The sequence below is a fragment of the Dendrobates tinctorius genome, unplaced genomic scaffold (assembly GCF_039654945.1).
Source record: "Dendrobates tinctorius isolate UK_male_01 unplaced genomic scaffold, ASM3965494v1 ptg000003l, whole genome shotgun sequence".
Taxonomy (NCBI): Eukaryota; Metazoa; Chordata; class Amphibia; order Anura; family Dendrobatidae; genus Dendrobates; species Dendrobates tinctorius.
In genome coordinates this window covers 47,085,875-47,108,839 of record NW_027361671.1, presented here as the reverse complement: position 1 = coordinate 47,108,839, position 22,965 = coordinate 47,085,875, and the positions used below count along the sequence as shown (strand labels likewise).

Below are 22,965 nucleotides of genomic sequence, written 5' to 3'. Positions count from 1 at the left end.
TACTCCCATCAACCACTCCTGCACTCACAGTTATTAGCGGCAGCAGCCGTCGCTTGATGGGAGCTGTAGTCCCATCAGCTGACACCAGTGACCGGAAGTGAACTTTATACCTCTGATTACAGCTGCTGCCTCACACTGTCTTTTCACAGCATGGGAACCATGGGTCTCTGACTGGCGGGGATGATTCCACTGCAGATCGAAAGCGGTGTTTGCCACGCTGTCATGCACATGACAGCGCGACAAACACCTGGTGTTCGGGCAGCCAATCACGGTAATGCCACACCAAAGATGGTGCTGGCATTATAGTGGTTGGCAAGCAAGTTCACCATGTTCATTGGTTGCAAATAAAGCACCAAACATGCTGGACGGGTCACTCGAATATACCAAGGCGAATAGCAAATTACTCGCCGAGTAATGAATAGCCCTAATACAGTACTATTTGTGTGAGTAACGAATAGTGCTGAATATATTCATTCATCTCTAGATATAACCTTACAGGCATTTGTCACTCAGGGATTAGTTTCTAGTTGTCATCCTCTTTTTAATATGTGTGTATTTTGCTATGCATTAGTTGTTTGGAGTGGCATTAATATCCAACCCCATTGTTTGGGCCTTAATATGGCTTAGGTGGATTTTCTGCAACTTTGTACCTATTGAGTCTATTGGTATTCCCTGGTGATCTTGGTACATCACAGGTTGCAGATGAACATTCTTTTATCATCCATACTTTCTTTCAAAAAGCAAGACTGGAGAATGCCTAATTCTTGGCCTGGGAACTTGCCACGTGTAGGTGCCCGGGGGAAAGGGCACCCTGCTGTCTATTCCTGCCAGGTTGCATCAGTGACTTCATCGTCCACCACCTTGTCTTCCACTTCCACACTCTGGTCTTCCTGACTTGTTGACTTAACAGCATCACCTGTTGGCAACTTTGTCTCATCATCATCTATCTCTTGAGACTTCTGTCATCTTCCTCTGATCATGGCTGCTCAAATATTTGGGCATCACCATGCACGAGCTCCTCAAGACCCTCTTGAAACATGAAGAGCCAGAGGCCAGCATCACGTAAATATAAAGAGCTCCTAGGAGTATCCAAGTGTGAGATCTCTTGTCTCTAGGAACTCACTATGTTGGGAGGAAGGAGGATAAGGGTGAAGATTATGTGGTCCAGACTGTTAAGTAGTGAGACTGTGCCATGTGGAAGACAGGGTGGTGCTGGGAAACAAACTGGAAGCATTAGCTGCCATCCAACCGACCACCTGTTCACACTGTTCTGGCTTCAAGAGTGATGTCCCGCACTCCCATGCAAAGTGGAACAGGAATCTAGGTCTTGTGGATGAGAGTGTTTGTTGTGCTCCCATACTGGGTACAGTTTCAGCAGGGCTATGGCCTCGACTAGGACCATGAGCAGCGCATCCACTTACTCACCTCTTACTGTATGTATTGCACATTTTATATTAGGAATATATGCCTGCAAACTTTCTGGTATTAATAGGGAAAAGAAAATACGACTGTATGTAGCCATGAGAATGGATTGCAATAGCAATATTAAACCCTGCTTATCCCTTCTCCACCAGCTGTTCCTACACTGAATGCAGGTAACAGTGGCTTTACTAGAGAAAGACAATATGTAGCCATGAAAAGGGCTTTTCTTTTAATGGTACAGCAGCTGTATACAAGTACTGCAATAGCAATATTAAACCTTGCCTATATGCTTGCTCTAAAATACACTCTCCCTCCTATAACAACTCTCCCTGTCCAGGGGAGATTGTGCCAAGCATCGCGTAACCGGGATGTATGCAAGACTCGATAACAAAGTGTGGCTGGCCAATCCCAGTAATGGAAGTAGCCAATATGGCTACAGTGTTACCGTGTATGGCTGGCAATCCCCATATGTTCATTGTCTGTCTAATAGGCATGAAATATGCAGGGTGGGTACACGACCATGGCACTCAAGCACTCGCAATACTTGATCGAGTATCGAGCAGTGGCGAGAATGCTCGCTAATCACTAGCTCTCACAGTTTTTTGCCACTTAATAGCAAACGTAACCAATGAAGAATACACCCTCAAGAAGAAACATTGACCCTCATTTTCTAAAATCAAGAAAAGACTGAAAGGTCAATCAAGCCTAAAGCACATTTACAATACACATTATGGTAATTAAAATGCTGAAACCTACCTTAGATTCTTCAATGGCAGAGATGAATTGGAACTTATGTGACAAAGAAATTTAATTGGTGGGTATATTTTAATATATCTAGTAAATTTTTTCTCCAATAAATACCATGTGCATAATTATTAGGCAATTTGTATTTTTGATAATTTTATTATTGGACAACTACAGCGCTGTAAGTAAATAAAAAATGTTAACAAACCAGAACATTAAAAGTAAAAATATGAAAAAATATGAGGAACTTCAAGTAGCATCTCAGAGAATTCAGAAATAAAGTATAAAATCTGCCTGAGGCATCAGATCATAAAGGCTGTGTCAGACAGATTTTGTGCTAGCCCCTCCAACTAACGCTAGTTTCACATTAGCGTTTTTTAGCGCTGCACTTCGTGCGCAACCGAAATGCATGCGAAAAACGCATCATGCGTTTTGCATGCATTTGCTTTTTTAGGCACATGCGTTTTAACCAGTTGCTAGCCATGTTAACTCTTAAAACGCATGCGATTTTAAATGCAGGCGTGCACATGTCCATGCGCACACCTGCGTTCCCATAGACTGTAATGTGATTTTTTTGTGCATTCCATGCGTAAGCGTGTGCATGTGTTCTTTTGACACAGGTTGGACGGACCAAAAATGCAACAGGTTGCGTCCGGTGCGCATAGGCACACACTACAAAAAAATGCATGCGCATGAAAATGCATACAAACGCATGCAAACGCTAGACCATATGCCCCATGTTAAACATAGGGGCTCATGGCGCATGTGCATGGACGTGCACGATGCGCTGCGCTAAAAACCGCTAATGTGAAACCAGCCTAACAGATCCAAAAAGAACCCAAGTCTTCACCTCCTAAATAGAGTTGAGCGATACCAGCCGATACTTGAAAATATCGGATCGGAATGGATCGGCCGATCTTAAAAAAAAAGTATCGGTATCGCCGATTCCGATACCGGGAACCAATGCAAGTCAATGGGGCCAAAATATCGGAATTAAAAAAAACCCTTTCTTTCCTTGTAGGTTAATTCTACATGAAGAAAAACAACTAAGAATAATGTAGAATGTATTGTGGGAGGTGGAGGAGACATTAAAGCCATAGAGGTTTAGCCCAATCAAATGGAATAGCAGGAATTAAACTTTTTTTTTAAAGATGTTAGGAGTTACAAAGATATTGACTATGTTAGCCTCATTTATATTTTGCCAGACATGTATGTCTTCTTCTTCTTTCTTCTTTCTTCTTCTTTCTTATTCTTCTTCCTTTTTTTACCTTCTTCTTCTTCTTCTTATTCCTTTTTTTACATTCTTCTTCTTCGTCTTCCTTTTTTTACATTCTTCTACTTCCTTTTTTTACATTCTTCTTCTTCTTCCTTTTTTTACATTCTTCTTCTTATTCCTTTTTTTACATTCTTCTTCTTCTTCCTTTTTTAAATTCTTCTACTTCCTTTTTTTACATTCTTCTTCTTCTTCTTCTTCTTCTTCCTTTTCTTACATTCTTCATATTCTTCTTATTCAACAATTATTATTCTACATATTCAGCTTCTTCATCTTCTTCCTATTCTTCTTCATCATATTCTTGTTTGTGTCAGGCATTCCTGTAGTTGTTATCTAGAAAAGTTAGAAGTTTACACCTTCCGTTCTGCCTGTCACAAAAGATTTACAACAGGATTTGTCCGCGTTCAGTTTGGCCTGCAGCAGCAGGCCTTTTCCAGGGGCACCACGAGGAGGAACGGACTCACCCCCATACACTGCTTAGTCTTCTGCTTATAAATAAGATAATATCATTTGCTCAGAGTATTAGTCTTATGCTTAATGTTCTTCTGCTTTGTTTTTTTTATGCTTCTTTGTCTTCTCTCTCTTGTTGTTCTGCATCTTGGTGGTTGTCTTCCTGTTCTTTGTCCTCTTGAACCAGCTGACGGTACTGGCACCCGGAGGGGCAGCAGAAGGAACAAGAGCCAATGGCACTACCGAGGACCAGCTGACGGTGCTGGAACCCGGATACTAAGCAGGAGGTACCTGTGCTACAAAGCACTACCAAGGACCAGCAGACGTTGCCGGAACTCGGATACCGAGATGGAGGCACCTAGGCCAAAGGCTCTGACGAGAACCAGCTGACGGTGCTGGAACCCGGAGGGGTAGCATAAGCTGCAAGAGCAAATGGAAATAGCGAGGACCAGCTGACAGTGCTGGCACCCGGAGGGGCAGCAGAAATAATAAGAGCCAATGGCACAACCGAGGACCAGCTGACGGTCCTGGAACCCGGTTACTAAGCAGGAGGTACCTGTGCTACAAAGCACTACCAAGGACCAGCAGACGTTGCCGGAACTCGGATACCGAGATGGAGGCACCTAGGCCAAAGGCTCTGACGAGAACCAGCTGACGGTGCTGGAACCCGGAGGGGTAGCCTAAGCTGCAAGAGCAAATGGAAATAGCGAGGACCAGCTGACAGTGCTGGCACCCGGAGGGGCAGCAGAAGGAATAGGAGCCAATGGCACAACCGAGGACCAGCTGACGGTGCTGGAACCCGGTTACTAAGCAGGAGGTACCTGTGCTACAAAGCACTACCAAGGACCAGCAGACGTTGCCGGAACTCGGATACCGAGATGGAGGCACCTAGGCCAAAGGCTCTGATGAGAACCAGCTGACGGTGCTGGAACCCGGAGGGGTATCAGAAGTTACCCCTGAAAAGCAAAGTTGGCATGCCGCAAGCTGGCCGCAGTTACCGAATCACACAGTCCTACAGGGGGTGCTTGTCCTACTGGCACTATGGAACAAGCCTTTCTTACCAGAACCCGCAGTCCACATAGGAAGCACCTAAACTGCTGGCACCCTAGCCTCGGCTAACCCAACCGCAACACGACATGGCAACTTGGGGTGGCAAACTGACATTGACACTTCCCGGAAACAGCAGGCAGGGCTGGAACCAAGCTGGGCAGGAGGGAGTACCCGTGCCAAAGTCAGTTATGAGCAGCAACTGGCGATGTTGGAGCCCAGGACAAGCACTTAGCAGGCTGAGGCCTGATGTGATGTCAATTTGGAGGCAGCAGGACAGATTGCCATCAAAACAGCAGGGGAACAGCTGACGTTACTGAACCCCACAAACACATAATGGGAATGTGGACAGAGCAGGCGACATTGCCGGACACACATCAGGGGATTAACTGACCGGACTGAACACCTGTAACACAGGAACAAGTGTGGATTGTGCAGACGCCACTTCGGAGCTGTAACTGGCAGGGTTGGAGGACAGGGGAAATACGAGAGACAGTGGAGCCACAGGCCTAATTGGAGCACGGTTAAAAATCAGTAGTGGTACGACTGTGTAGGCAGCAGGAGACTTTGCCATCCACACAGCAGGGGATCAGCTGACGTTACTGAACCCCACTGAGACACGGGAGCAAGTATCTCTTTCCGTGTGGACGGCACTTCCGAACTACAACTGGCTGTGTTGAAGCCCAGGAAATAGGAGGGTGTAGGCAGAGGCCTACTGTATTTTGAATGAGGTGACAGCAGGAGAGACTGCCATCCACACAGCAGGGGATCAGCTGACATTACTGAACCCCACTGAGACACGGGAGCAAGTATCTCTTTCCGTGTGGACGGCACTTACGAACTACAACTGGCTGTGTTGAAGCCCAGGAAATAGGAGGGTGTAGGCAGAGGCCTACTGTATTTTGAATGAGGTTACAGCAGGAGAGACTGCCATCCACACAGCAGGGGATCAGCTGACGTTACTGAACCCCACTGAGACACGGGAGCAAGTATCTCTTTCCGTGTGGACGGCACTTCCGAACTACAACTGGCTGTGTTGAAGCCCAGGAAATAGGAGAGTGTAGGCAGAGGCCTACTGTATTTTGAATGAGGTGACAGCAGGAGAGACTGCCATCCACACAGCAGGGGATCAGCTGACATTACTGAACCCCACTGAGACACGGGAGCAAGTATCTCTTTCCGTGTGGACGGCACTTCCGAACTACAACTGGCTGTGTTGAAGCCCAGGAAATAGGAGGGTGTAGGCAGAGGCCTACTGTATTTTGAATGAGGTTACAGCAGGAGAGACTGCCATCCACACAGCAGGGGATCAGCTGACGTTACTGAACCCCACTGAGACACGGGAGCAAGTATCTCTTTCCGTGTGGACGGCACTTCCGAACTACAACTGGCTGTGTTGAAGCCCAGGAAATAGGAGGGTGTAGGCAGAGGCCTACTGTATTTTGAATGAGGTGACAGCAGGAGAGACTGCCATCCACACAGCAGGGGATCAGCTGACATTACTGAACCCCACTGAGACACGGGAGCAAGTATCTCTTTCCGTGTGGACGGCACTTCCGAACTACAACTGGCTGTGTTGAAGCCCAGGAAATAGGAGGGTGTAGGCAGAGGCCTACTGTATTTCGAATGAGGTTACAGCAGGAGAGACTGCCATCCACACAGCAGGGGATCAGCTGACGTTACTGAACCCCACTGAGACACGGGAGCAAGTATCTCTTTCCGTGTGGACGGCACTTCCGAACTACAACTGGCTGTGTTGAAGCCCAGGAAATAGGAGGGTGTAGGCAGAGGCCTACTGTATTTTGAATGAGGTGACAGCAGGAGAGACTGCCATCCACACAGCAGGGGATCAGCTGACATTACTGAACCCCACTGAGACACGGGAGCAAGTATCTCTTTCCGTGTGGACGGCACTTCCGAACTACAACTGGCTGTGTTGAAGCCCAGGAAATAGGAGGGTGTAGGCAGAGGCCTACTGTATTTCGAATGAGGTTACAGCAGGAGAGACTGCCATCCACACAGCAGGGGATCAGCTGACGTTACTGAACCCCACTGAGACACGGGAGCAAGTATCTCTTTCCGTGTGGACGGCACTTCCGAACTACAACTGGCTGTGTTGAAGCCCAGGAAATAGGACGGTGTAGGCAGAGGCCTACTGTATTTTGAATGAGGTGACAGCAGGAGAGACTGCCATCCACACAGCAGGGGATCAGCTGACATTACTGAACCCCACTGAGACACGGGAGCAAGTATCTCTTTCCGTGTGGACGGCACTTCCGAACTACAACTGGCTGTGTTGAAGCCCAGGAAATAGGAGGGTGTAGGCAGAGGCCTACTGTATTTTGAATGAGGTGACAGCAGAAGAGACTGCCATCCACACAGCAGGGGATCAGCTGACATTACTGAACCCCACTGAGACACGGGAGCAAGTATCTCTTTCCGTGTGGACGGCACTTCCGAACTACAACTGGCTGTGTTGAAGCCCAGGAAATAGGAGGGTGTAGGCAGAGGCCTACTGTATTTTGAATGAGGTGACAGCAGAAGAGACTGCCATCCACACAGCAGGGGATCAGCTGACATTACTGAACCCCACTGAGACACGGGAGCAAGTATCTCTTTCCGTGTGGACGGCACTTCCGAACTACAATTGGCTGTGTTGAAGCCCAGGAAATAGGAGGGTGTAGGCAGAGGCCTACTGTATTTTGAATGAGTTTACAGCAGGAGAGACTGCCATCCACACAGCAGGGGATCAGCTGACGTTACTGAACCCCACTGAGACACGGGAGCAAGTATCTCTTTCCGTGTGGACGGCACTTCCGAACTACAACTGGCTGTGTTGAAGCCCAGGAAATAGGAGGGTATAGGCAGAGGCCTACTGTATTTTGAATGAGGTGACAGCAGAAGAGACTGCCATCCACACAGCTGGGGATCAGCTGACATTACTGAACCCCACTGAGACACGGGAGCAAGTATCTCTTTCCGTGTGGACGGCACTTCCGAACTACAACTGGCTGTGTTGAAGCCCAGGAAATAGTAGGGTGTAGGCAGAGGCCTACTGTCTTTGTAATGCGGAGACAGCAGGAGAGACTGCCATCTCCACAGCAGGGGATCAGCTGGCAATGATGAACCCCACTAACACTTGAACGAATGTGTTTGGCTCTGTGGAGACGACACTTCTGAACACCAACTGACGCTGTTGGAGCCCAGGATTAGGCGAGGAGCAGGCTGTGGCCTACTGGATTTTGGCAGGTGAAGGCAGCAGGAGACTTGCCATCTCCACAGCAGGGGAACAGCTGGCAGTGCTGAACCCCACTAACACTCTAACGAAGGTGTTTGGCTCTGTGGAGACGACACTTCTGAACACCAACTGACGCTGTTGGAGCCCAGGATTAGGCGAGGAGCAGGCTGGGGCCTACTGGATTTTGGCAGGTGAAGGCAGCAGGAGACTTGCCATCTCCACAGCAGGGGAACAGCTGGCAGTGCTGAACCCCACTAACACTCTAACGAATGTGTTTGGCTCTGTGGAGACGACACTTCTGAACACCAACTGACGCTGTTGGAGCCCAGGATTAGGCGAGGAGCAGGCTGTGGCCTACTGGATTTTGGCAGGTGAAGGCAGCAGGAGACTTGCCATCTCCACAGCAGGGGAACAGCTGGCAGTGCTGAACCCCACTAACACTCTAACGAATGTGTTTGGCTCTGTGGAGACGACACTTCTGAACACCAACTGACGCTGTTGGAGCCCAGGATTAGGCGAGGAGCAGGCTGGGGCCTACTGGATTTTGGCAGGTGAAGGCAGCAGGAGACTTGCCATCTCCACAGCAGGGGAACAGCTGGCAGTGCTGAACCCCACTAACACTCTAACGAATGTGTTTGGCTCTGTGGAGACGACACTTCTGAACACCAACTGACGCTGTTGGAGCCCAGGATTAGGTGAGGAGCAGGCTGGGGCCTACTGGATTTTGGCAGGTGAAGGCAGCAGGAGACTTGCCATCTCCACAGCAGGGGAACAGCTGGCAGTGCTGAACCCCACTAACACTCGAACGAATGTGTTTGGCTCTGTGGAGACGACACTTCTGAACACCAACTGACGCTGTTGGAGCCCAGGATTAGGCGAGGAGCAGGCTGGGGCCTACTGGATTTTGGCAGGTGAAGGCAGCAGGAGACTTGCCATCTCCACAGCAGGGGAACAGCTGGCAGTGCTGAACCCCACTAACACTCGAACGAATGTGTTTGGCTCTGTGGAGACGACACTTCTGAACACCAACTGACGCTGTTGGAGCCCAGGATTAGGCGAGGAGCAGGCTGGGGCCTACTGGATTTTGGCAGGTGAAGGCAGCAGGAGACTTGCCATCTCCACAGCAGGGGAACAGCTGGCAGTGCTGAACCCCACTAACACTCTAACGAATGTGTTTGGCTCTGTGGAGACGACACTTCTGAACACCAACTGACGCTGTTGGAGCCCAGGATTAGGCGAGGAGCAGGCTGTGGCCTACTGGATTTTGGCAGGTGAAGGCAGCAGGAGACTTGCCATCTCCACAGCAGGGGAACAGCTGGCAGTGCTGAACCCCACTAACACTCTAACGAATGTGTTTGGCTCTGTGGAGACGACACTTCTGAACACCAACTGACGCTGTTGGAGCCCAGGATTAGGCGAGGAGCAGGCTGTGGCCTACTGGATTTTGGCAGGTGAAGGCAGCAGGAGACTTGCCATCTCCACAGCAGGGGAACAGCTGGCAGTGCTGAACCCCACTAACACTCTAACGAATGTGTTTGGCTCTGTGGAGATGACACTTCTGAACACCAACTGACGCTGTTGGAGCCCAGGATTACGCATGCCGCATGCAGAGGCCAATGGGCAGCGGTTTTTATGGAGGTTGTGGACTACTACTGATTCTAACCATGCTCCACTTAGGCCTCTGGCTCCACTGTCTCTACTATTTACCCTGGCCTCCAACCCCGCCAGCTACATCTCTGAAGTGGCGTCAGCACAATCTACACTTGTTCCTGTGTTACTGGTGCTCAGTCCCGTCAGTTGATCCCCTGATGTTTGTCCGGCAAGTTCGCCAGCTCTGTCCTCATTCCCACTACTGGTTATGGGAATGTGGACAGAGCAGGAGACCTTGCCGGACACACATCAGGGGATAAACTGATGGGACTGAGCCACAGGAACACAGGAACAAGTGTAGATTGTGCTGACGCCACTTCAGAGATGTAGATGGCGGGGTTGGAGGTCAGGGGAAATAGTAGAGACAGTGGAGCCAGAGACCTAAGTTGGGCACGGTTAAAAATCAGTAGTGGTTTGAATGTTGATGGAGCTGGTGACTTTGCCGTCCACACAGCAGGGGATCAGCTGGCATTACTGAACCCCACTAACACAGGAGCTAGTGTGTTTCTCTGTGCAGACGACACATCTGAGCGACAACTGGCTGTGTTGAAGCAAAGGGATTATAGTTCAGGTGGTAGAAAAATGAACACACCAGCAGACCTGGATACAGTTGCCAACCACTAATTTAGTCTGTAAGAGGAATGGCAAAGTCTTTGGAGATCCAGGCCTTGTTCATTTTCAGAAAAGTCAGCCGGTCAACATTATCGGAAGATAGTCGCGTGCGACGGTCTGTTAGTACACCACCTGCGGCACTAAAGACACGTTCCGATAATACACTGGCAGCAGGGCAAGCCAGCACCTCCAATGCATACTGGCTAAGCTCTGGCCATGTATCCAGCTTAGAGACCCAAAACTTGAAGGGGGAAGAGCCATCTGGGAGTACAGCGACAGGGCAAGACATGTAGTCTGACACCATCTGACGGAAGCGTTGCCTCCTGCTGACTCGAGGCGTCGCTGATGGTGTAGACAATTGTGGTGGACACACAAAACTTTGCCACATTTGGGCCATAGTGGTCTTGCCTTGTGCTGCGGCGCTGCCTCTGCTCCCTCTTTGTGCAGAGTTTCCTCCACTGCCTCGACGCACAGAGCTGCTTTGTAAAGCACTAGCAACAATGCTGTCGGGTGGAATGGAAAACATTATGGACTGCACCAGTGACTCTTCGTACTCCCGCATTTTACGCTCCCGGTTCAACGTTGGTATGAGCCTTTGTACGCTGTCCCGGTAGCGAGGATCTAGGAGGGTGTACACCCAATAATCAGCCGAGACGAGAATGTGGGCGATGCGGCGGTCGTTTCTCAGGCACTGCAGCATGAAATCAACCATGTGCTGCAGACTCCCAACTGCCAAAGAACCGCTGTCCCCTGTTTGAGGCGTGACCTCGGCCTGCTCTGCATCACCCCACCCTCGCTGTACATACTGAGTAGAGGTTTGTGTACCTCCCTCCTCTGGAGAGATGTCTTCCTCCTCCATCGACTCCTCCTCATCCTCCTCACAAAGTGTCCCCTGCCTAGGCCTTTGTGAGGAAACACGTAGCGCAGACTGTCCAGAAGCAGATGGCATTTGGGACTCCTCATCCTCCACCTCTTCTGAAACCTCATCCCTTAGTGCTTGCAGTGTTTGTTGAAGCAGGCAGATAAGGGGGACAGTCATGCTGACTAGTGCATCATCTGCACTCGCCATCCGCGTGGATTCATCGAAGGCACGCAAAACGAGGCAGATGTCCTTCATAGAGGCCCACTCAATGGTGCTGAAGTGTGAACGGCGCACAGTGCGACTTGTTTGCGCCTGATGCAGCTGGTACTCCATGACTGCTGCCTGCTGCTCACACAACCGCTCCAACATATGTAACGTTGAATTCCACCGGGTGGGTAGGTCACATATGATGCGATGTTCCGGAAGGCCAAATCGTCGCTGCAGAGCAGCGAGGCGCGATCTTGCTGTGCTGGAACGTCGCAAGTGAGCGCACTCTATGCGGACCTTGTGCAACAGTGCAGCAAGATCCGGATAGTCCCTCAGAAAGCTCTGCACGACCAAGTTAAGAACATGTGCCAGACATGGGATGTGTGTGAGGTTGCCTAGGCCAAGAGCTGCCACCAGATTTCGGCCATTGTCACACACTACCAAGCCCGGCTGGAGATTCGCTGGCCCAAACCACACATCGCTCTCCAGCTTGATAGCATTCCAGAGCTCCTGCGCTGTGTGGCTTCGATTCCCCAAAGAAATTAATTTGAGTACAGCCTGTTGACGTTTGGCCACGGCTGTGCTCATATCGGTCGTAACAGGCTCCTGCTCTGCTGTTTCTGAGGAACTTGAGTAGGAGGAGGAGTCTATGTGTACAGACTGGAGTCCTGCAATCCGTGGCGTTGGAAGAACACGTACAGCGCCACTCTCCAGATCCGTACCCGGCTCCACAACATTGACCCAGTGGGCAGTGAGGGAAAGGTATCGTCCCTGTCCATGGTTACTGGTCCACGCATCGGTGGTCAGGTGGACCTTGCTACTAACGGCGTTTAGTAGCGCATGTTTTATTTTGCCCTCAACATGTTTCTGCAGGGCAGGGACGGCTCGCCTGCTGAAATAAAAGTGGCTGGGCACGTTGTATTGGGGGACTGCCAATGCCATTAAGTCCCGGAAGGTGTCAGTGTCCACCAGCCTGAATGACAGCATTTCAACTGCCAGAAGTTTGGCAATGCCAGCATTCAGAGACTGTGCTCGGGGATGGTTTGCCGAGTAAGGGCGCCTTTTATCCCATGCCTGTGCTACCGATGGCTGTGATGGATGGGAACGTGCTGCTATGGGTGTAATCTGACAGGGTCTCCGGACAACAGTGGCAGAGGTTCTTCCTTGGCGATCCTGTGAGGAAGCCGAACCAGCAGTGTGTGAGCTGGAGGAAGAGGGCCCAACACGAACTGAAGAGGTGGTAGGTGGTGCTGTACGTTGGCCTACGTCTTCAGGGTGTCTCTGCAACTCCAACTCGTGCTTGGTGCGCACATGTTTCCACATATTTGTGGTATTGAGGTTGCTGACATTTCTCCCTCTTTTGACTCTCTGATGACACAGCTTGCATTTGACAAAGCAAATGTCATCTGCAACTGTGTCAAAAAAGGACCACGCACTGCAACTCTTGTGAGCGCCCGGTTTGCCTTTGGAAGGAGGAATGCTCCTAACGGGTGCCGAAGTGGAGGGTACAGGCAACCAAGTCTTCCCCCTCCCTCTGCCTCCTGTTTTGGCCGGTAGGGGAATCTCTTCCTCCGAGCTGCTCCCACCACCTTCCTGTTGCTCACGCCATGATGGGTCAAGGACCTCATCATCTTCCCTCCCCTCTTCAAACAGCTGCTTCTCCGGGGTTGTCTCGCCAGCACCGTACGCACCAGAAAGTGGCAACTGAGTCTCGTCATCATCTGATGCGTACTGAGGTGTGCTGACCATAGGCACTGGCCCACTCGCCTCTTCAGATTCAGAGGGACAAAGAAGTTGCGCATCACTGCATACTCCCTCTTCTTCACATTCAGGAATGCTGGTTGGCTGGCCCCCTCTTTCCAAGCCAACAGATTCCGAGAACAGAAGTAGAGACTGTGATGGCTCCTGTCCATGTCTCTCTGACTGCCTGGGCACTTTGGCAGGTGGTGAAGAGACAGATGGTTGCTCTTCGGTGCTCTGACCCTGAGAGGATGCGGAAGTAATTGAAGTCGATGCGTTAGCTGCCATCCATCCGACAACGGCTTCAATTTGTTCCTCCCGCAGCAGTGGGGTACGTTGAGGTCCTACAAAGCTGCGCATAAAGGACTGTTGCCTGCTAAAACTGGGGGATGCTGATCCACTGGTGCCCGCAGCAGGCCCAGAATCCCCACGTCCTCTACCTGTAGAATCCCCACGTCCTCTCCCTGCAGAATCCCCACGTCCTCTCCCTGCTGAAACTCCACGCCCACGCCCACGCCCACGCGCCTTACTCCCTGCCTTCTTCATCTTGCAAGACTGCTTAAGATAGGCAAAAAAGTACAAAGGGGGGCCTTAGTGTGCTTATTCCTGAACAGCTGGTTACAGGTACAAGAAACACTAATTTTATGAAGTGTGTGTGTGTGTGGACTAGACTTTAATAGGAGCTGATGTGGCCTACACAAGTTCAAAATGTAGTGTTTGGTGAACTTTTTTTGTGGTTTCTTTGTTGGAAACAAACTCAAAGTATGTGAACAAAGAATTGAAACTGATAGTATCACCAACTTTTTGGAGCTATTACAATGCAGGCAGGTAACCTACAATGCAAAAGATGAGGCTCCAAAAAAATTGGGTAATACTAATCTGGCTGCGCCGGCAGGGCACAAGCCAGAAAAAAAGGCTCCTCTATCTACTCCTATATAGTGTTTGCAACCAACCAATGTTGATGGATACGGATGGATGCACACTAATAGGAGAAGAAAAAATGAGCTGCACTCAAAGACAAATATGTGTGAGGCAGTGACGCACGTTGAGCGTCCTACAACCAGACGTAGCTTCAGGACACTCTACTCAGCGTGAGCTGCACTCACACACAGTCAGAGGCCTCTCAGACAGCCGTCAACAGTGCAGCTAAGTGGGCACTGGCACTGACAGGCTGCAGAAAGGCTCTGCTGTGTACTCCTTTATAGTGTTTGCAACCACCGTAGATGGAGACGGATGGATGCACACTAATAGAAGAAAAAATGAGCTGCACTCAAATAAAAATATGTGTGAGGCACTGACGCACGCTGAGCGTCCTACAGCCAGACGTAGCTGCAGGACACACTACTCAGCGTGAGCTGCACTCACACACAGTCAGAGACCTCTCAGACAGCCGTGAACAGTGCAGCAAAGTGGACACTAGCACTGAAAGGCTGCAGAAAGGCTCCGCTGTCTACTACTAGTGTTTGCAACCAACGTATATGGATACGGATGGAAGCACACTAGATTGAAATTATGTAAAAAATGCAGCTCAAAAAATAAAAGATGTATGAGGCAGCAGTGATCACACTGGGTGGCCTACAGCCTGACGTGGCTGCAGGACCCACTCCACAGCGTGAGCTGCACTCACACAGCCCTTGCAGACAGCTGTGAACACTGCTGCTAGGGCAAAGAAGGCTACAGTGGTGGTTTATGTAGCCTGGGTAAAGCACTAGATGTTTGGTGGAATCGCTATTTCTAACTGTCCCTCACAGTCTTCTACAGCAGCCTGTCCCTAACTGAATTCACAGCAGAGTGACCAGAAATGGCGGCTGCGGTGGCTTTTATAGTGCATCATGACATCATTTCGGCAGCCAATCACAGTCATGCCAATAGTTAACATGCCTACATGCCTAACAGGATGTGCCCACACTTCGGAGGATTCCCATTGGCTTAATCAAAGCAAGCAGGCTCATAGCATGATGGGAACTTCCTATTCCGATTCCGATTCCGGAATCCGATATGACAAAAGTATCGGAACTAAGTATCGGAATTCCGATACCGCTAATATCGGCCGATACCCGATACTTGCGGTATCGGAATGCTCAACACTACTCCTAAACACTACACAGGGATCTGGACCAGGGATAAAATCAGAATGGAATACTATAGTCAAAGGAATAGAGTTGGATGCCATTAAGTCAGTCCAAAGCAAAAGTCAGACAAGCTATGAGGGGGAATCATGGTGACAAATATAGCCAAGATCACAGGTTATAAGGATAGAATGAGTACTGTCTGGCTGGGTGGCAACATAGGTGCCAGCCCACCAGTTTCCCTTGTAGGACAGCATCTGCACCATCCAGTGATATTAGCAATGACATCTCCTCAATCTCCAGCACTGCAACCAAAGTGAATACAATGGCACCTGGTGACAAAAGCAGACAACGCTGGTGCAAGTCCAGAAACCGGTGTTTTTTTATAATGGTGGGGGGCTATTGCTTAAGTTTCCTAATGTTTTGGTTCATGCCATATCCAGAAAAAAAAACAATCAGCATGGCACATTTTACCTGTATTTTCCTTTAGAGACTTTGTTTCCCTAAGTTTGTCCAGTGTCTGATTCCCTGGATGAGGTCAAGCTTAGAAGAAATCAGAATACAAGGAAAAAAATAAATACTAAGACGAGATGTTGACTTAATTGCTTATTTGAACAAGAGCCATTATCTTCCTCTAGTTGTCACGATGCATTTTACACATTCATGTCAGAATTCTGCATTGTTAGTGGAAATTAGCATAATTCCTCATTAATATCATATTATAATGAACCTGAAAGTAATCCCAGAAAATGTGCAGATCTGTGCACATCTAATCATGCCTTGTCTTAGTGGCAGACAAATGTTGTAGTGATTCTTTATAGGCTAGCAATTGGGAACATTTGCTTTACTATTTTCTATTTTTGCTGGTACATATAAATCTGGTCTAACTGTACTCAAAATATGCATAATTGTACTTTAAAGAGTAAGTTATATAATAGCTAAATTAGACCCGATTCCCCCATTTTCAGGCAGCCACTCCATCCTTGATCCTGGGATCTTGACTTCTGGTCTTGTGCTCAGTATAGCAGAGCGTGTCCTGTATCGTTGGCACAAGACCCCAGCAATGTGTGACGGTGACCTGCTGACTGCTCAGTTTTGTACCATTTATGTTTCCTTTGAGCGTTAATAATATGTAATAGCAAGTACATTAACAGTGTCATCTACAGATGCCCCCATACAGTACCTGCTATAAATACTATGACACTATAGGAAAACCAACATAGAGGGTATAGGCAATAGATGACAATAAGGAATCATGTTTCTCCCCTGATCAAGCACTGTCGGCTTTGATGTCCTGATGCATTTGTTATGGCAGTAGTTACACCTATGGTTTTCAACATCACATGCTTGCATATAAAAATGCATATAAAATGGGCTGGAAAACTGCTGCGTGTAATAAAAAGTGTTTCCAACAAGCATAACATTTTATACAGACTGCATAAGATAAACTGTACTTGGAAAATCTAGTAGCTTTATTCCACCAAATTTCATGTTTTCCTTATTACTAAACATAAAATGGGTACTGCATTTCCATTACATATGCATCAAATCATTAAATGCCTATAATGAATAGAATTGTGCACGTCTATCTCATGTATATAATAATATCTCGTTCAGCTGGAAAGTTGGCATATTTTTGTCACTATCTGTGGTTTGTACTGATTTCTCCAGGGAAATTATTTTTTTGCTTTCTTCTTGGTCATATCTACTATGGAATGATCGTACATTAGCTGTACACTGCATTATGTATGCAAGAAAAGGACAAGAAACTGTTTGTAATGCTAGACATTGAACTATTAGATGTGGAGTCACTTCACATGGTGACAACCAGCAACGAGAACATTAATGCCACAATTAAAAATGATCTTGTCGACAGACAGTAAACTGATTTACCAGTTCATGGGTTTTATAAGTGTCATCTTTATCTTATCAAAGACCGCCATGTAATGACATACTACATTTTTCAAGAATAACATTACATAAAGTAAACTGAGCTTTTACCTATTTGATTACATGGATAGACTAATACGAATAATCCATCTACGCCTAATAGGCCACAAAAAAACAACTCCCATTGGCATCCCCATTTAATAAAGATGAGGTTTAGCCTGTGTTCACGTAAGCATTATGGGCTCTTCTATGCTTATTATGTTTTATAGCCATGAAAGCTTTGAAGGAAATCCTACAAAAAATGTGATGAATCTTAGGGTCCCGTTTCACATAGCGGCACACCAGCGATCCCGACAACGATACGACCTAGTAGGGATTGCTGGTGCGTCGCTACATTGTCGATAGTAAGCTGTCAAACAGGCAGATCTCTTCAACGACGCACCAGCGATCCCGACAACGATGCGACCTGGTAAGGATCGCTGGTGCGTTGTCACACAGCAGCTATTCTGAATGATTCCAGCCTGCATCCCTGAGTTCTGTGTCGCTAACGAGGTCGCTCATCGGCGTCAAACACAGCCATGCATGCTGGCCAGCGGGACTCCCAACGATGAAAAAATGGCCCAGGACATTCCAGCGCGATCAGCGATATCCAGCAGGGGGGCCGGTCGCCGCTATGTGTCACATGTAGCGAGATCGCAGGCGAGATCGCTGTTGCGTCACAAAATCGGTGACACATCAGCGATCTCGCTATGTGAGATGGGGCCTTTACTGATGACAAGGGTATTTTCGGTCCAAGTGCCATCCAACAAAACATTGGATCGCACTCGGACCAATGTTAGCCTATGGTGCCATGCACATGTCCATTTTTTTTTCCTTGAAAGCTTCTGAATAAAAAAATTGCTGCACGCCCAAGTTTGATCCAATATGCAGATTGTACTCAGCCATGGAAGTTAATAAGTCAGTAGAAATTATCAGACTGTGCATCTGATTGGAGTCCGATTTCCAGAATAGAGAACATGGAGACATTTTTTTTTCTCCATCTTCTCATCTGAGACAATTGGATCACACTATCTTGACACTCTGATCAAACTCTGAACAGTGTCATTTGCATAATCGACCCGATTCTGTTGGATGAAAAAATTTACTGCCGCTCTGCCCCTGCCCAGAGTCTATTCAGCTCAATGGAGACCTGAAAGAACGGAGATGAGTCATAGACTGAACAGAGCTAAATCAGATTTTTATGTGGGGCTTTGTTTCTTGACGTACATAAAGGTGAAAGAAAAAAAATTGAATAGTAGCTATAGTCTTTTGAAAGGAAGCTGTCCAACATGTCTCACGATCTATTCTTACTGATGCTTAGTTCCTTTTTCAGTTGAATGTGCACTTTTTTGACAGCAAGAACAGCACAGTCTGCAGCTCTATTCTTGTCAAAATGCCAGAAACAAAAAAAGAAACCTGACAAACCCAATTGTACATAAATTGAAAAGAGACAGATGACATTACTACGAAAAGAGCCTAAAAAGCAAATAGATAACATTTTCCTATTTATCGTGCTAAAAAAAAATATGTATAAATGCAGTACATCTGTAGCTAATGAATTATTGTGAAAATGCATGTTTCAACAGGCAAGAACTTCTAAGCAAAGGGTCATCTCTCACTCCTCCTTTACACTTTTTCACACGGACAAGCATGGAGTTGCAAAAAGTTGTTGAAGATCAGGTAATATAATTTTTAATAGCGTGTTGCATATATAGTAATCCAGCAAAATTCTTTGTGGATCAAAAATACTTAAAGGGTTCATAAGGTAAAATCATAATTGGTTAAAATTGCAAAGTTACTGTAAAAATGAGCAACTTTGCAATGTACTCAAGAATGCAGAAATAACCTACAGAGAAAAATCAAAGTGCTGAGCCCAGGTAAAATTTATAATGTTTATTAGTAATGAATATAAAGACAAGAATATTTAAAAAAAAAATATACAGGAATGTTGGAGATGGAAACCAGAAATAGCCACCAGTGTGAGACCATGCAGGTAAAAATGAATCCAAGTTACATAGAAAAAAATTATCAATACATAATATGTGTCCAAACAGTTCATTAATTTTCTCACTTGATTATATTTATTGGACAAAGACAAGATTAATAAATAAAGAAGATGCAGAAGATGCTAAAAAAGGGATTTTATCAAAATGAGAAAAATATATATGTATATATGCCAGAAAACAATATAAGGTACAAGTGCTGTGCTGGACTATCTAGCACTCCCCCTATTGAAGAAGCTATACACGAAACGCGCGTCGGGTCCCTTGCTGCCGCGTTGTGACCACCCATCCAGGTTTGTGTGCACTTGCACCTTATGCAGATACTATGCCTATTTTGCTTGCCTAAGATTTAATGGCTAGTTAGCCCAGCACATTATGTTATTATATTGTTTTCGTGTCTACACAATTTACTTAGGACCCAATTGCTGGACAGTTTAACATAGGACTTCATTTTTTGACCTGGCATATTGTGCATAGCACATCTTCTGGCATATATACGTATATATTTGTCTCATTTTGATAAAATCCCTTTTTTTAACATATTTTGCACAGCACTTTATTTATCAATCATGTATATGTCCATTCAATAATTTTCTCACTTGATTATATGTATTTAACTGTTTGGACACTACACATATTATGTATTGATTAATTATTGCTATGTAACTTGGATTCATTTTTACCTGCATGGTCTCACATCGGTGGGTATTTCTGGTTTCCATCTCCACCACTGCTGTATATTGTAAAAAAAATTCTTGTCTTTTTATTCATTTCTAATAAACATTATAAATTTTACCTGGGCTCAGTACTTTGATTTTTCTCTGTAGGTTATTTATGATTTTTTTTTATGTTTGCCCCTATGTATTTGTAGCCTCCCCCCTGTGTCTAGGAATTACTCAAGAATGCAGTCTGCCAGTGGTGACTGGTCTCCTTTGAAAGGAGGGCAAAGCTTACAGGCTCTTTCTAATAGAGCTTGTAAGCATTGCTCCGAAGCTGGCTGGATCCGGTCAGCTTCACTGTCCCTGCTTTCCTCCGATTCTGCAAAGTCAAAACTGTTTCTGCTGCATCACAGAGCTCACCGTTTTGGCCAGCAGTGTTGCTGGTATAACTTATTGATTAAGCAGAAGTGCACAACCCCTGCAACATATACCGCTGGCAAGCAATAATTCAGGAGGTGAGAAAACCTCAATGCATAGGCTTTGTCTGGTAATGCTGCTCAGCTCCAGTCAAGTGGCTAGAGACATAGAATTTACATTGGCTATGTACAATGGGGAAAATAAGTATATGATACACTGGCAAGTGTTAGGAACGGCGGAACGCACTAAATAAATAAATAAAGTGCGTTTGCCGCTCGAGGTCCACCGTGCAGTAGGTGTTAAACCGCTGCTAGATGATGGCAGACGCGCTATGTGGCGGTATATTGCACGCGGGTTAGACGTCACCCGGTGTGCGCTGGGCATACTCTGTTAGCTTCACAGAGACGCCTAAGGCAATAACATAAGTGTTGAGCCTGTTGGACTCACAGGTCTCATAGAAGTGCACGCACGGTATAGGGTCACAGGTGCTGGGCCTTAGGCAAAGGTTCAGAGTCCGTCTAGACCTACCGTGCGTGCGGCGTCGCAACTGCGGACGCCAAGAGGAGCTGCAGACTGCAGCGCAGCGATAGACACTGCCGCTAATCAACCATGCCCAATAGCAGGTGCACTGTCGGACGCTAGCACTATGGAGGATGCTGATGTGGCTTGTAGCTTGCCACTGGCTGGTGCAGACTCTAAGCCTAAGTCCCTATGCACACTCGTAATATCAGAGGAAGGAGATCTTAAAGGGAAGGTGCCATCCCAAAAAAAAAATTTTCAGCAAAATGTAAAGAATTAATGTTTACATTTTCTTAAAAAATATTATCATTTGTTTTTAATTTTGTAAAATATGAAAAATAATTTTAAAAAGTTTGGCATTTCCACTTGTTAACACTAGGGGGAGCAGATACTGAAATTTGGCACAAAAACCTAGTGTACAACTAGCTCACATTACTGTCCTGCAGTAATTATGGGTGTACAGTGTCCATGATGTTTGATTTTGATATATGATCATGCCCTAAAATGGACACTGTATGGGCGGAATCTGCTGACATGGGGGTGGTGTCACTCCTCTCCTCCCCTACTGGGTGCTTGCTAAGGGAAACGAGAGGATGACATTTAGGAACACAGTGAGCAGCCATTTTGATGGGGCCTGCAAAGTTACTGACTGTCTTTGCATGTAAAGTCTGGATCAGAACAGGCCATCAATCAGCAGAAATGTTTCCTGGATTTCTGTGGAGCAGACAAGCAGACGGTCCATCCATGTGTATAAAACACAGCGCTCCATGTACAATCCCTGGCACCGAACAGGGTGCCCCCCACAGAGCATCACAGTACTCTCCTGAAATACTCTGTGCTGCTGTCACCCTGCTCCTTCCGCCATATATCAGGCCCCTGTCACCTCGCTTTCACACATCGCCAGGACGGGATCTGAGGAGAGGAATGGGGTCTTCGGTCACCGAGGATGGCAGGCAGCAAGGATTCTGGGAGCAGGGTGACAGCAGCACAGAGTATTTCAGGAGAGCAGTGTGCTGGTCTATGGGGGGCAGAGAGGGAGGTATATGGGGGAGGAGCAGGGTGACAGCAGCACAGAGTATTTCAGGAGAGCAGTGTGCTGGTCTATGGGGAGCACAGAGGGAGATATATGGGGTAGGAGAACAGAGTATTTCAGGAGAGCAGTGTGCTGGTCTATGGGGGGCACAGAGGGAGATATATGGGGGAGGAGAACAGAGTATTTCAGGAGAGCAGTGTGCTGGTCTATGGGAGGCACAGAGGGAGATATATGGGGGAGGAGCAGGGAGACAGCAGCACAGAAATCCAGGAAACATTTCTGCTGATTGATGGCCTGTTCTGATCCAGACTTTGCATGCAGAGACCCCATTCCCTTCCTCAGATCCTGTCCTGGTGATGTGTGAAAGCGAGGCGACAGGCGCAGTCCGGGGTGACGCTGGGAAGCAGGCTGGGGGGGAATGGAGCCATACAGTAACGATAAAAATGAGACCCCTCTCTTCAGCTGCTTCACCAGCCCTCCCCTGACTGCACCTGACTATTACCCCCCTGACCCGTGTACAGGTGCTCAGCCAGAGCCACCCTAGAATGGGTCCCCTTTTAGCAGATCACAAATAATACCGCCATATACTTCACAAACAATGCCACCATATAGATCATACACAATACCACCATGTAGATCACACATAAAACCAGCAGGGTGACAGCAGCACAGAGTATTTCAGGAGAGCAGTATCACACGGCAGAGAATTAGATACATGGCTCAGCAGACAGTATCACACAGAAGAGGATTAGATACACGGCTCAGCAGACAGTATCACACAGGATAGGAATAGATACACGGCTCAGCAGACAGTATCACACAGGAGAGGATGAGATACACGGCTCAGCAGGCAGTATCACACAGAATAGGATTAGATACACGGCTCAGCAGACAGTATCACACAGGAGAGGATTAGATACACAGTTCAGCAGTCAGTATCACACAGGAGAGGATTAGATACACGGCTCAGCAGTCAGTATCACACAGGAGAGGATTAGATACACGGTTCAGCAGTCAGTATCACACAAGAGAGGATTAGATACATGGTTCAGCAGTCAGTATCACACAGGAGAGGATTAGATACATGGCTC

General features: G+C 47.3%; 1 protein-coding gene across 2 annotated transcripts in view; it reads left to right on the top strand.

The window, feature by feature from the left end:
* TMEM232 (transmembrane protein 232) overlaps nucleotides 1-22,965 on the top strand; it is a 490,587-nt gene that overhangs the window by 402,488 nt on the left and 65,134 nt on the right. For both annotated transcript variants that reach the window (XM_073549444.1, XM_073549409.1), the window contains exon 13: nucleotides 18,830-18,923. In XM_073549444.1, the coding sequence (XP_073405545.1) occupies nucleotides 18,830-18,923 (94 nt within the window). The remainder of the gene's footprint in view (nucleotides 1-18,829; nucleotides 18,924-22,965) is intronic.